The 16,409-nt window shown below is 40.3% G+C and overlaps 1 protein-coding gene across 2 annotated transcripts in view; it reads right to left on the reverse strand.

The window, feature by feature from the left end:
• AATF (apoptosis antagonizing transcription factor) overlaps positions 1–16,409 on the reverse strand; it is a 108,248-nt gene that overhangs the window by 17,507 nt on the left and 74,332 nt on the right. The window contains exon 11 of one of the 2 annotated variants that reach the window (XM_010861549.1): positions 8,868–8,939. In XM_010861549.1, coding sequence (XP_010859851.1) covers positions 8,868–8,939 — 72 coding nt within the window. Of the gene's footprint in view, positions 1–8,863; positions 8,940–16,409 lie in introns of those variants that run through there. The other variant, XM_010861550.1, reaches the window with a different exon arrangement.

Below are 16,409 nucleotides of genomic sequence, written 5' to 3' on the forward strand. Positions count from 1 at the left end.
TGTGAGAGTTGGACTGTGAAGAAAGCTGAGCACCGAAGAATTGATGCTTTTGAACTATAGTGTTGGAGAAGACTCTTGAGAGTCCCTTGGACTGCAAGGAGATAAAACCAGTCCATTCTGAAGGAGATCAGCCCTGGGATTTCTTTGGAAGGAATGATGCTAAAGCTGAAACTCCAGTACTTTGGCCACCTCATGCAAAGAGCTGACTCATTGGAAAAGACTCTGATGCTGGGGGGGATTGGGGGCAGGAGCAGAAGGGGATGACAGAGGATGAGATGGCTAGATGGCATCACTGACTCGATGGACGTGAGTCTGAGTGAACTCCGGGAGTTGGTGATGGACAGGGAGGCCTTGCGTGCTGCGATTCATGGGGTCGCAAGAGTTGGACACGACTGAGCGACTGAACTGAACTGAACTAAGAGAAACATTTACACTCACTTTAATGCATGTGAAACATCTCTTTGGAAAAAAACAGTAAGAATCACAGTCTTTTGAAGAAATGGTGGGAATCTGCCTGCAGAAATGAGAACTATAGTCAAGAAGTCCTGTTTTGAGCAAAGATTTAATCTGTTCAGCATATGCAATCTCCTTCTAGAAAACGTGCTTTTCTTTCTCTTTAGAACCTGCTTGCAACCAGAGCTTCCATTAGAGAATGCAAATTCTCTAGAACTGTGTGAAGACTGAACAGGAGCGCTTCAGAAGATACAGAAGAAACAAGAGCAGCGCCTTCTTTGCAGCCGCTTTTAAAACTCTGGCCCAAGTGTCAGGTTTGAACTTGAGAATGTCCCTTCTGTCCTTTCTGGAGGTGGAAGGCCTCAGGCCCCCTCGCTCTGGCAGGACGCCGTCTTTAATGATGATATATCAGAGTCCTTGCCCCTTGGCCCTGCTGGGGGGCGTCAAACATGGGATGCCGCCCACCCGAGTATCAACAAGTGAATTATAAACTGTGTCAATCCGAGTTAATGCAAAGCTGTAATCCTCTTTAACAAGAGATCAAATCACTGCCATGAGTTATGTTCATTCTGTAATCTGATAAGGAAGAGAGGGAGCCTCTAATAAAAGAGTAATGGGAGCTTTTAATGATGCTGGGGAGAGGCAGGGCCCGTCCAAGCGTTCCCGCTGATTAGATCAGTGTTGCATATTTGCGAGGGCTTGTTTCACCTGTCAGAACAACCTGTGTCTTTTCAGGAGATAAGAAGCCTCAGAGAAAACATCTGTATCTTAACCATTCTTGCTGGCAAGATTTTCAGCAACAAAAACTGCTCTGTGGAGGGTATTTCTGGGGATATTAGACAATGTGCTCTCAAATGCTGAGCTAACGTCATTGAAATATTTCACCATTATTCAGCGCATTATGTCTAATAAGAAGTGTGTATGCGGGTGGGTAAAGTAGGTAATGGGGAATCAAAAATGGTCTAAGTAACTTCTGGGTTACCAATTAGGGCGACAAGAATGCCATGGATATGATATGCCCATACTCAGGGTGCAGACCCACACACTTTAAAAATGGCGCAAGAAGATAAATTGCCTGCACAAATTCTATTATACGGAGGCACCTCAAGAACAACGTGGCAGTGATGTTGACAAAGCACTTTACAAGGCTGGATCACATTTGTACGTTTCTAAAACTTCAGATGTAAAACAATACTGTATTTGGTGCTTAGCGGTTATCATTAAAGGACTCTCTCCTTGTTCTTTTTAAAGCCAGGAGCTTTCTGGAAGGTGTGGGGAAAAGTGGTTTTTGACTGGGAAGGAAAGAAAGGGGGCCAAAATGAAAGTTCCTGCTGTTCCTATTGAGAATCTAAGTTCTTTGCAAAGGGATGGAGTACCTACAAAATGTTGAGATTGCTATCATTTTTGTAACAAGAAAAAAGCTTCTTAGGAAAATACAAGAACCTAACCCTTTTCATGGGCAGTACCTAAACTGGATTTAGCTTATTGCTCTCTGAAGCTGCAGTTAAATGCAAGGAAAACACCAGTTTTCTTAGGGGAACAGCAAGCTGACTGCTGCTGCTTGGCCTGCTTCTGTGCTGACAATAAAACCCACAGTGGCAGAGCAAGCAGTTCCCATGAGCCCCCTTCCCAGAACTGGGGCCGTGGCCAGCTTGGAGGAACACATCGTGACCTGTCTCAGAGTCTGACTCAGAATTTACTTCTCCTACTTTTTACACCAGCATTTTACTATCTGACCTCCATCAACGTGGCAAATGAAGAACAACAAACTTCTTTAAAAGTCTGCCTCGGGAGACTTCCCTGGTGGCTCAGTGGTAAAGAATCTGCCTGCCAATGCAGGAGGCATGGGTTCAATCCCTGGTCCAGGAAGATCCCACATGCCACGGAGCAACTAAGCCTGTGGGCCCCAACTACTGAGCCTGCACTGTAGAGCCCAGGAGCCGCAACTACCGAACCCCTGTGCTGTAACCACTGAAACCTGCGAGCCCCAGAAAAGCCACCTGGATGAGAAGCCCACGCACTGCAATTAGAGAGTAGCCCCGCTCTCCACTACCAGAGGGGGAAAAAAAACCTGAGCAGCAAGTGAAGACCCAGCACAGCCAAAAATAAATAAATAAAAGTCTGCTTCGGGGGTTTCCCTGCGGGTCCAGTGGCTAAGACTCCATGCTCCTGATGGAGGGGGCCTGGGTTCAACCTGTAGGCAGGAAACTGGTCTCACACACGGCAACTAAGAGTTTGCATGCCTCAGCTGGAAGATTCCATACCCTGCATGCCATAACTCTCAGTAAAGCCAAAATAAATTTTAAAAGTATTTAAGAAAAAAGTCTAACTTGGAGGGTCTCTCAAAAATACAGACAAAAACACAGGTGATTATTTCCACAACTGACAAATTCTTCATTTCGTTAGAACCATAATAAAAGGCCACCTGAATTTCCGCTTTGCCCTCCCTCCCTCTGGTCTAACAGCACTCCAGGGCTTGCCGCCGTGTGGTGTAAGCTGGTTCTAAAATATCCTTGATAAGCTTGGTGAGCGTGGAATAACCTCAACAGTCAGTGAGGTGAACAGCAATCCTGTAAATCATGCAAGTAACATACTGGCCTGTTCCTGGGGTGGCGACACTACATTTAGAGGAATTCTCTGCCATCAAGGTGACAAGGCCTTTGTTCTCCTCAGCCCATGGATTAACTCCACTGCTTCAGAATCACATGCTACTCTGCCCTCCTCACACAGGTGAGTGTGAAGGGCACACGGGAGCGGCACTGCCCCATGCCAAGAGCACCCGAGGGTCCAGCAACGCCAGCGATCGTTTTTAGCCTCGTGGTAACCTCCTCGCTTGCATGCAGACACGTGATATGGGGGCAAAGTGGGGTTTCTCTTCTTTCCTCTCAGTACCAGAAGCACTCCTCAGGCCTGCAATAGAAAGCCCCTGCTTCCCTCCTAACGGGGTGGTATGAAGTGTCAGTGGTTACCTGAGACTTTCACTAACAAAGGAAACCTGAGGGCGTGTAAAGTCACGTGAATCAGTATGCAAGGTTTACCTAGATGATGCCCCCAAATGGAATTCTGGTAATACAGGAGCAAACTGGGCTACTCCACACCTTAAAAAGAGTTTTAAGTAGATTTCTTGAAGAGTAAATCACCTAGCATGAGAAAAGAATATGTATCAGCAGAAATTACCTAAATAGATAACACTACACAGACTGCACCACAGGCGAAATAAAATGAAGATGCCGCTCATTATCTTTGTAAAGATCCTTTTACAGATAGTAATTCTTCCTTCACTAAGAATATTCTAATACCCTGTGTTAAAGCTCTCTGCGTTCCTTCCCTTAATGAGAGCTATGCTCTGGTCTCAATTCAGTTCAGTTCCACCAAGGGCAGATTTTTCGAGCTCAGAGTGGACAAACGACATGGAGGATTCAAGGCGAAGTAACAGCACTTGGATTCTCTCCTTGTCCTCTCTTTATTAATACTGGGTATTAATCTAACTCAGGCAAATCTGTGAGGCGATAACCTGGACCCAAGAAACAACTAAAGAAGAGGAGGGCTTCTCTCTCCAGATCTGGGTGTGGGAGGAACCACAGGTAGAGCGGCCTCTACCAAAAGGGCTAGGAAACTTGTCACGGGCTTCCCTGGTGGCTCAGTGGTCAAGAATCCACATACCAGTGCAGAAGACGAGGGTGTGATCCCTGGTCCAGGAAGACCCCAAACACAACGGAGCAACCGAGGGCACGTGCCACAGCTACTGAGCTCATGCTCCAGAGCCTGGGAGCCGCAACTACCAGGTCTCATTCTCATGGCAGGAAATTAAAGCAAAACAGAAGCATGAAAAGTAAAACATCTCCCTTTGTCCGTTCCTCATGAGTTCTTTCCCCATAGGTATTTTAAATATTATCAATGTAAGTTCTGTAACATATATATTCACATATTTGTATGTATTTAGCTGCTTAACTTTTATTTTTAAAACATAAATGGAGATTACAAAAACCTCTTTTCTAGTTAACAAAATAATCTGGAGATATTTCCATAACAGCATATTTTTAAAGGCATCACTCTTTTTTGATCACACATGTCTATTTATTCAAAAGTAGGATTATACTACAGTACTTTGTAGTCTACTTACTACACTAAACATTATGCTAATACATACAGCTCCACTTATTCCTTTAATAGTTGCTGATAACTTCACTGAATTCTTTTCTGTGATTCATTTTAACTAGTTCCCTATTGATGGTCATTTGGATTTTTTTCTCCATTTAAACAATGTTGCAGTAAAGACTCTATATAAAAATATTTGCCAACTTGCTATTTTCTTAGGTTAATTGCTAGAAGTGGATTTTTCTGGGTCAACAGATACACTTACATTTAAAATTTTTAAAAGTGTTGCCAAATACCCCTCCAGAGTGATTCTGCCAATCACGTTCTTAACAACTGTATATGAAAGTGTCTGCTTCCTCACACCATCAGCATGGGGGATTATCAACCTTCTAATGCTTTCCAGTTTAATAAGAAACAATGAAGTGTCATTATTTTAATTTGCATCTCTTTGATTAATAAGACTGACAATCTATTTTTTTGCCATTTGCAATTTTTCTTTTATAATTTCTACGTTTGAGTGTTAACATGCTTCACCCACCATTTGTATTGGGATATTTTTTTTTAATTTATTTTATTTTATTTTTTAACTTTACAATATTGTATTGGTTTTGCCATATATCAACATGAATCCGCCACGTGTTCCCCATCCTGAACCCCCCTCCCTCCCCGTACCAACCCTCTGGGTCGTCCCAGCCCCAAGCATCCAGTATCGTGCATCGAACCTGGACTGGCAACTCGTTTCATATATGATATTATACATGTTTCAATGCCATTCTCCCAAATCATCTCCCCCCTCCTCCCTCTCCCACAGAGTCCAAAAGACTGTTCTATACATCAGTGTCTCTTTTGCTGTCTCGTATACAAGGTTATTGTTACCATCTTTCTAAATTCCATATATATGCATTAGTATACTGTATTGGTGTTTTTCTTTCTTCACTTCCTTCACTCTGTATAATCGGCTCCAGTTTCATCCACCTCATTAGAACTGATTCAAATGTATTCTTTTTAATGGCTGAGTAATATCCCATTGTGTATATGTACCATAAGAGATCTGTAAAAACTCTTTACACAGCATTATTACATGGTAAAGTCATGTTACACTGAACTTTTTCTTTATAATTTTTTCATATACTTATAACTTTGTTTTTGATATCTTTTTTAATTGACTCATGTAGTCAGATCTACCAATACCTTTCTCTGTGGCTTCTGGCCTTGGCGTCTTGCTTACAAAGCCTTTCTCTACCTCAAAATCATTAAATATTCTCTATTCATGTGCACCAAGAATGACATATCTGTAACTCTGTTGTACAGATACAACTGTAAAAATGGGTTGGATTTCCCCAGAGGCTTACCTTCAACAAATCTAGACCCCATTTAAAAAAAAAAAAAAAAGGCATATCTATAATTTAGCAAAACCAAAATTATTCACCTAGAGAAAAGTACTATGCACTGATATTGAAAAGAAAGTTTTCCATTTCTCAGCATTTTGTGGTATACACAAAGTGGGAAACCAAACAGTACAGTACTAGATTATTTCCACTTATGGAATTATCTAAACAAAAACAAAATAGGCCTTCCTCCTAAGAGAAAGTAACACTACCGGCCGGCTCTGTAAGACTTGATATTTGAAGCAGAAAGAGCGAATGCCCACTTATTTGGCCTGTGGTTTGTCTGGCCTATCCAGACCACGCAGCATGAGCATGAGCCCATGTGCCAGCCTCAGCGTCCTCAGGAGCCACGCAGATCGAGTATGCTGGGTTCTCCAGCTCTGAGACCTCTATTTAACGCCCTGCCACACACACAGTGGCTAAACCAGCTGAGAACAATGCTGATAATTAGCAACGTCCACAAGCGACAGCTTCTTTTTCGTACAAACTCCAAATGCCACATCAACTGTTGCCCAGCAAACACAATCCCATCACCTCCTCTCTCACCTGCTCTATTGAAGTGGCAACGTAACAGGGTTCTGGCCAACGAGATGTGAGAAGTCTTTGGCGGTCTTTCTGAGAAGCTTTTACTGTTCTGATAAAAGAAAATCAATGTGGCTGACACCACTCCTTTCCTCTCCTTCCTACCCGAAATGCATGTTTGATGGCTAAAGCTGCAGAAGCCACCTTGGGACCACAGCGGAAAGACCAAGAGATGCTGGCCCCAACACCACTGAGGAGGGAAAAACACTGCTAGTCATTACCTGCCTCCCCTAGAATTATGCTGCCAGAAAAATAAACTCCTGTTTGCTTATGCCTTTGTAGTCAGGTTTTGTTTCTTATACATCAAGCTCAACATAATCCTTAATAATAAAGTCACCTTCAAGTTATCTTTACATCTAGAATATAGCAGGCCCTCAAAAATTATGAGTAAATAAATTAGATTCTGGAAAACAAGTATCCTGGGGTATCAGATGACTCAAGTAAAATCCCAACTAGGAATAACAACTGATTTCTAAATGATGCAGTAGTACTGTATTCAAAAGATGCCACTAATATTTAAACTAGGTTTCACTTTATGTCTGGAATAATAGTGTTACCTGAATGGGTTTGTTTTCATTTACAAGAACCTGATTTTCCTTTCCTGTTGAAGTAATTTTTTCATGTCATCCTGACAGAGAATCTAAGAAGCATGCATTTCACTTATTATTTTTAAAAACAGACTAGATCAAGAAATAAATGAAAACAAAATACCTAAAACAAAACAAGCAAAACCAGCTAGACATAAGCATTCACAGACAAGCACAGGAAGTCACAAAGACGTGAGGATAAATGCACTCAGATTCATCCATAAGCTGTTTTGTCATCAGAACAAAAGCAAACAAAAAATTAATCATCACTGTGTTCAACTAAACTTGCATATCTACTACCTTTCAAGGGGAGGAAATCTGATGGAGTTTAGAGTTTAGTAGCAAACTAAATACTCTCAAATAAAAAGGCTAAGTATAGCTTAGGGATAAAGCTGGCAAAATCCACATGTGCCTACATTATGACTAATAATATCACTTGGTAAAGATTTATGTTTTAAAACATCTATCACAGCATTACAACAATGATAATTTAAAACAATTTAAATTTCCAAAAATTAGTGAATGGCTAAAATAGATATTACATAGTCACTTAAATTTTTGAATAATTTTAATGATACTAAATGGTCAGAGTATGCAAAATATTTAAATAAAAAGATCACAAGAGTAGAATATAATTTTAATTACATAAAAAGAAAAACAAGAACATACTAAAAGGGAAACCATAAAGACTGAAAGAAATACCCTCAGATGTTAAAAGTGGTAATACCCTGTGCATATGTATGTGTATGTGATACACACACGTCCTATCTCCGCACACTGAGAGAACCTAGAAACGATGATGCCTAGAACAACGAGCATCTCAGCGCCCAGAACCTGGTTTCTAAAAACCATACTCCATTAAAAACAGTCAGCATTCCTTGGAGAAAGACTGATTCCAGGACTGGAAATGGGAACATGTGAGATGATCCTAGAATACCTTGTTGTGGTAGAAACTAAGAAGTGCTCAGTGAATAACTGGGGATATCTCAAAAAGATGAAACCCGCTTGAAGGGACCTCTATTAATCTGAGACAATTTTAAACCAAAATCAATGACAGCAACAGATTCTAACTAACTGAATAAAATAGGAAAGCATGAGTCCATATTGATATAAATGAATGTAAAAAATAGAGAAGAGATATGGCTAGATAAGTAAAGTTCTAAAAATATTATGTTGTAGTAGAATGCCAACTAATAAATATAGAAGGAATGATTCTTTAAAAAATAGTTAATTCTTTAATTATCTCTGAATTATATGAGTATACATTTTTTTGTGTACACATTTCCATTTTTCAAAATAAGCATGTACTTCTTTTGTAAAAAATACTCAAAAAAAACCCCAAATCCTCAATAGTACCCTGAACAAACACAACATAATACACATCCCCAGAGCAAGCTCTACACCCATTTTTAAAAGGAGAACATACACATAAAATCCCAAACACATGAAGCAAGTGTGTGTGCGCCGTCCTAACCCATCTCTCTAGAGAAGAGCTCAGATGGCCAAAGCAGGTGGCTAATGTTAAAAACAAAACAGCAAAAACAAAAAACCACCAGAGGCAGCACTGAGATTTACGAAAATTTTGTTTTGGTTTTACAGTAACTATGGGAGTGAAGAGATGTTACAAGGACCCTTTCAACAATGCCGATGACAAATGGTTAACTGATAAGAAGAAACAGAGAGGGCGACAGGCTTTAGCACAGGTCAATACTGGGCTTTCATGAAGCCATTTGAGACATATAATTAATCTATTACTCACCTGGCATCATCATTCATTGTGGTATGGTCAATAGGTGCCATGAAGCTCAGCAGCTTGCTAAGCACATGAAACCTAAGTAAATAGGAAACAAACAGGCAGCAACATTAGTAACTATTAACCTAGAACAGGAAACACATTCTATGAGGTAACAAACTCCAGATGATCACAAGAATATCTGGCTCCAGAGTGGAACAGGGAACAGTTTCTAGGCATGTGCCACTCACAACCATAAAAACCCTTTTTCCTCAATGCTATAGGAGAAAAGTCTGATAAAAGCACATTGTAAATGACAGTAGTTCTACACAACTCCATTATATCATCTGTGCCCTGAAGCAATACACTAAGCCTTAAACATCACTCCAGACAAGAGATGGTGAGGACCGGACTACCCCATTGTCCCCTTCTCTGCATATATCCTAATCATTTTTCAGTCGGGAGCAGAGGCAGTGGCATACCATCCAAATGGAACACCTCATCACTCACTAGCATGGGTTCCCTGAGTCAGAAAAGGCTTCCAGAATCACCTTCATTCACCAGTCCCACCAGATCGTTCATTTCGCCCCTCTTAAACTAAGGCGCACAACTGAGTGCATGAGGAGTCTACTCCCTACACGTCAGTCAAGGGGCTATAAAAATGGAAGTTTTGTCAATTGCATCTCCCACCAGTAGGAAAAAAGAGGTATTTTTATACGAAGTGCTTTGAGATCCTCTGGTGAAGGAGGCTGAAGAAATATTTGACCTTATACAGACCAAATTATAGCTAAGAGAATTCAAAGAAGGTACCCCTTTCTATTTATAAAAGAAGAGGCTGCAGGACATGTCATATAAAATTCTAACCAAAAAAAAAAAACCTCTTCTTGGGCAAAACACTATCCACACAAAAATGATATAACATATGTGTAATGTTTCACCATTTAAAAAACATTTTTACACACATCAAAGAATTTGATTCTCTACCACCAAATAGCCAAGCCTGCCAAATTTCAATCTTTTAACAAATGAATTTTAAAGACTAATAGTGATAAGATTTTTCCCATTACAGGAGTAATAGAAAAACGCATAAATCCATTACAGAAAATTTGGAAAACCAACTAAGCACACAAAAAATGCACACATATTCTTTTATCTACAGAAGGACTATTATTAATAATTATTAATATTATTAGTATTTTGGTTAATTATGTTTATTTTACATAGTAATCCACACAATACAATTTCCTATTCTTTTTTTCACTTAGCATTGTATCTCCATAGCTGTATACAAAATTCCAGCAAGTACTATAAATATATTTTCATATTTCTGAACAGTTGTATTGTTTCCAATTCTTCACTTCTTATAAGATGCAAAAACAAAATCTCTGTTAATCATACTTTCTTTATGCCCATTATCTCCTAATTATAAAAAGTAATATATAATTACAAATTCAGAAATACAGAAAGAACTGACAAGTCCCCTGTAATCTCTAGAAATAATCACTGTTAAGTTTGCCTGTAGCATTCTCCATATATAAGACAAATATAAACGTAATATGCTCATGCATTATGTGTTTTTCTACTATGTCATATTGTATTCTTTTTAATAGTTCCAGAATATTTTGTTGCATCAATATATTCTAATTTACTAAACCTCCTATTGATAAGCATGTATACAGTCTTCCCCCTTAAAAAAGCATTATAAACAGTGCTAAAGTGAAGATTCTTTTCTTTATTTTATTGAAGCATAATTGATTTACAAAGTTTTGCTAATTTCTGCTGTACAGCAAAGTGATTCAGTGTACATATATACATGTGTGTGTATTTAACTTATAAGCAGAGTACATCATGCGAAATGCCAGACTGGATGAAGCACAACATGGAATCAAGATTCCTGAGAGAAATATCAATAACTTCAGATACGCAGATGACACCACCCTTATGGCAGAAAGCGAAGAGTAACTGAAGAGCCTCTTGATGAAGGTGAAAGAAGAGAGTGAAAAAGCTGGCTTAAAACTCCACATTCAAATAATGAACATCATGGCATCCTGACCCATTACTTCATGGCAAATAGATGGGGAAACAATGGAAACAGTGACAGACTTTATTTTCTTGGGCTCCATAATCACTGCTGATGGTGACTGCAGCCATGAAATTAAAAGACGCTTGCTTCTTGAAAGAAAAGCTACTACCAACCTAGTCAGCATATTAAAAACCAGAGACATTACTTTGCCAACAAAGGTCCATCAAGTCAAAGCTACAGCTTTTGCAGTAGTCATGTATGGATATGAGAGTTGGACCATAAAGAAAGCTGAGTGCCAAAGAATTGATGGGTTTGAACTGTGGTGTTGGAAAAGACTCTTGAGAGTCCTTGGACTGCAAGAAGATCAGATCAAACTAAAGGAAATCAGTCCTGAATATTCATTGGAAGGACTGATGCTGAGGCTGGGGCTCCAATTCTTTGGCCACCTGATGCGAAGAACTGACTGATGACCTGATGACTGATGCTGGGAAAAATGGCAAGCAGGAGGAGAAGGGGATGACAAAGGATGAGATGGCTGGATGGCATCACCAACTTGATGGACATGAGTCTGAGCAAGCTACTAGAGTTGGTAATGGGTAGGGAAGCCTGGCATGCTGCAGTCCATGGGGTCACAAAGAGTTGGACATGACTGAGAGACTGAACTGAACTGAACTGATATATATATATACACACACACATTTTTTTCATATACTTTTCCATAATGGTTTATCACAGGGTTTTGAATACAGTTCCCTGTGCTATACAGTAGGACCTTGTTGCTTATCCATTCTAGGTTGCCATGCCCTCCTCCAGGGGATCTTCCCAACTCAGGGATCGAACCCACGTCTCCCACATTGTAGGCAGATTCTTTACCGTCTGGGCCACCAGGGAAGCCCTTTAATGTCTTTTAGGCTTCAGCAAACTTCATTTTTCATCTGAAAAAATGAAAACTATTCTTGGCTATGTTCAAAGACAGGTTTAATTCACTGTCTACACAAAGACTATGAACTATACCCAATGGTTGCGTTGTCTGACCCAGGAGTCATCGGCCACATGTGGCTTACTGAACACTGGAAGTGTGCACCAGGTTTTGAAAATTCAGATGGAAAAAATGTAAAATATATCACTAATAATTTTAAAACAATAAACTGTTGAAATAATATTAGCTAGATATTGGGCTAAATGAAATGCATTATTACTTAAGTACACATTTCTTTTTCCCCCTTTTAAATTGCGGCTACTAGAACATTGAAAATTACACATGTAACTGATGAACCTATTTGCAGGGCAGGAGTAGGAGTCACAGACTTAGGAGAATGGACTCGTGGACACAGTCGGGGAAGGAGAGGGTGGGACAGATTGAGAGAGCAGCACTGAGACATACGCATCACAAGGTGTGAGAGAGCGAGCCAGCGAAGTCACTGTGCAACAGAGGAGTGCAGCCTGCGGCTCTGTGATGACCTGGAGGGGCGGGCCGGGAAGGAGTATAATCATGTGTATACTTACAGCTGATTCATCCTGATACACGGAAGAAACCAACACAACACTGCAAAGCAATTATCTTCCAATTAAAAAGAAAAATAAAAAAAATTACACATGTAAAGATACTTTTTACTGGATGGCACTGCTCTGTGGAATACCTTTACACTTTAATACAATATATTCAATAACTAGTAACTGCATGATGAAGGACAGGCTTTTAAGTAGTAATCAGATAAAAGATGATTTAATACAATGCATTTTTACCTCATCTCAGTGCTGAGGATGGATGCATGTTTTAGTATTAAAATTACCAACCATATTAAGAGATAAATATAACTTTGTTGCAGAAGAACAGACAAATACAAAACACAGTATGACATTTCATTATTAAAGGCCTGAGAGTTTAATTCATTTACATTAAGATTCTGCTTAAATCAGGATCAAATCCACTTATAGATAATGCTGAGTAAAATACTGGTAATTAATAATTATAATTATTTCCCCAAACCAGCATATTTCTTTTTTTTTTTAAGTTATTTTCTAGCATCCAACCAGCAAACTGCTAACACCCAATCTGACCAGGGTGATGCCACTGACCTGCTATCATTGAAATTAATGTTTCCACAAGACAGTGTTCACCTTTGCTATGATATTTCTTTTTTCTCCAACCCTACCACAAACATACCACCCTTATGGCAGAAAGTGAAGAGGAACTAAAAAGCCTCTTGATGAAACTGAAAGAGGAGCATGAAAAAGTTGGCTTAAAGCTCAACATTCAGAAAACTAAGATCATGGCATCTGATCCCATCACTTCACGGAGATAGATGGGGAAACAATGGAAACAATGCCAGACTTTATTTTTTTGGGCTCCAAAATCACTGCAGATGGTGATTGCAGCCATGAATTAAAAGATGCTTACTCCTTGGAAGGAAAGTTATGACCAACCTTAAAAAGCAGAGATATTACTTTGCCATCAAAGGTCCATCTAGTCAAGGCTATGGTTTTTCCAGTGGTCATGTATGGATGTGAGAGTTGGACTGTGAAGAAAGCTGAGCGCCGAAGAATTGATGCTTTTGAACTGTGGTGTTGGAGAAGACTCTTGAGAGTTCCTTGGACTGCAAGGAGGTCAAACCAGTCTTTCCTAAAGGAGATCAGTCCGGTGTTCATTGGAAGGACTGATACTGAGGCTGAAACTCCAATACTTTGGGCACCTCATGTGAAGAGCTGACATATTGGAAAAGACCCTGATGCTGGGGGGGATTGGGGGCAGGAGGAGAAGGGGACGACAGAGGATGAGATGGCTGGATGGCATCACTGACTCGATGGACGTGAGTTTGAGTGAACTCCACGGGTTGGTGATGGACAGGGAGGCCTAGCGTGCTGCAATTCATGGGGTCACAAAGAGTCGGACACGACTGAGCGACTGAACTGAACCACAAACAAAGAGCAAAGGCTGCCCATGGTGGAACCTAGCACCAGTGATGACAGCTGGCACACCACCAGCTCTTCTGGGGGTCTAATTTAAAGGAAGTTATTTATGACATGTATTCCCATCTATCCTGGAGAAGGAAATGGCAACCCACTCCAGTAGTCTTGCCTGGAGAATTCCATGGACAGAGGAGCCTCATGGGCTACAGTCCATGGGGTTGCAAGAGTCGGAGACACGACTGAGCAACTAAACCTATTCTCATAGGCCCTTTGTTAAAACCTTCACAGCAGAGTTCTAATGTAGCCTAGATATCATTTCGGTGCCTGAGAAGTCCTGGCCAGAGAAACAACTCAAGAGCCACAGGTTAGAAGTGGACTCTGGAATCAGACCAATTAGCTTAAATCTACGTTCATGATTACTAGCTCTGTAACAGTGGGTGAGTCACTTATCTTCTTAAGTACTTTACATGAGTTAGCTAATTTCAATCTGCATGACAGTCCTATGGGATGTGCCTTCTATTATCATACTGGCTTGACAGATGAGGAAACCGAAGCACAGAGAGATGTTAAGTGACTTGCCCAAGGGGTCTTAAGGCCAGTAAGTGCAAGAGCCAGATTTCAAACCTGAACATTTTAGCATCGGAGGTTGTGTCTTTTCCACTTCTGCATGTAAACTGCTCTGCAGTGCCCGACAGAGAGAGTTTTATAAATGTTAGTTGTCGTTATTGCTATATATGAACATCACTGATTCTGACCACATCCCACATGTTCATGGTCACAAAGAAAGCCTTGATGAATACAGGTGATGAAACTGCAACACAATTCAAAGCATGTGACCTTATTTATTACTTTTCTTTTTACTTCTTGTGCTGTGCTATAATGCAGACCTATGGGAAAGTTACAAAAACAGTGCAGAGTTCATGTGCACCTTCACCTCGCTTCCTCGAATGGTAACAACTCATACAAATGTCATTACCACAATTAGGAAATTAACATCTGTGCAATACATAACCTAAACCACAGGCCGCATGCAAGTGTCCCCATTTTTTGCCCTACTGCCCTCTGTCTTCCCAGGCCCCGATCTAGGGCCCCGCAGTGCAGCTAGCTGCGATGCACGCTCCAAGCTCTGACAGCTGCTCAGGCTTCCTTGTTTTTCAATGACTTGCTACAGTCAACAGAATAAAGTCCAAATGTCGAGCATGACCACGATTTAGCACCCTCTTATTCACATAGTCTCACCTCCTGTTATTCCCCCATATTTACTTCAAGTCTCTGCCAAAACAAATGAACTTTGGTTCTCAAAACAGACGGGGATATTCTCAAGCCTGTGTTTTGGCAAACATTATTCTTTTTGGCCTTTCCATAGGCTAATAACTCTTCCTAGTCTGCTCAGTGTGAAGTGTGAATGTTGCATCTCACAGAAAGTCTTACTTGATAAGCGGGTTAATTTTACTGTCATAATCATCCAAAAACATGTCTGTGAGGCACTACAGTAGGCATTAAGGTTGGAATTAACTTGAAAAAATCAGCACAATTCTTGCCCTCAAGGGACACACGATTATAGATATTTGCCCTAGCAGCTTTAAAACTCACAAAAATACAATAATGAAAAAAGACATCTTTTGCTCTTTTCAATTCTTTTGAAGACCATATATTTGCAACAGCAATGCCAACAGATAAACACAAGAGAAATCGAAGAATCTAACACTTTCAAATGGTTATTATGTACCAGACATATACACATTATTTGAATCCTCAAATCAAATCCATCCCTCAAACCAAATCAGGCTTCCTTGGTGGCTCAGACAGTAAGTAAAGAATCTGCCTGCAATGCGGGAAACCCAGGTTTGATCCCTGGATCAGAAAGATCCCCTGGAGAAGGGCATGGCGACCCACTTCAGTATTGTTGCCTAGAGAATTCCATGGACAGAGGAGCCTGGAGAGCTACAGTCCATGGGATCACAGACAGTTGGACACGACTGACAGGCTCACTCACACACACACACACACACACACACACACGGATTAGTATCTCCACTTATTAAATGAGTAAAGTGATGCTCAGAGAATAAAGAGCAACCAACATCATACAGCCAGACAGAGCCAGTCTCCTGACTGAAATCCTGGGCTCCTCCCTCAAGAGAACATTTAAAGCCTCACAGAGCTATTAATTAATTAACTAACTAGAAGTATATTTGATCTACAACACTGTATTAGTTTCAGATACAAAACATTGTGATTCAACATTTTTATAGATTATACTCCATTTAAAGTGATTATAAAATAATGGCTATACTTCCCTGTGCTGTTCAATTTGTCCTTGCTGCCATTGTATTTTGTACACAGTAGTTTGTCTTTTAATCCCCATATCCCCATCTCACCCCTCCTTCTCCCCACTGAGAGCCACTCATTTGTTCCCTCTGTGAGCCTGTTTCTGTTTTGTCATGTACATTCATTTGTTTTATTTCTTAGATTCCACATGAAAGTGATAACATACATAAGGTATATGTCTTTTTCAAAGTTACAATTTTAAAAGTGCAGTATTGGAGAAAAGTCTAATCTCAAAATTAAAGAACAGGTATTTATTCAGCCTGATCAATTACAAAGTACTAGGAGAAGGCAATGGCACCCCACTC

This window comes from Bison bison, unplaced genomic scaffold (assembly GCF_000754665.1).
Source record: "Bison bison bison isolate TAMUID 2011002044 unplaced genomic scaffold, Bison_UMD1.0 scf7180017864472, whole genome shotgun sequence".
Taxonomy (NCBI): domain Eukaryota; kingdom Metazoa; phylum Chordata; class Mammalia; order Artiodactyla; family Bovidae; genus Bison; species Bison bison.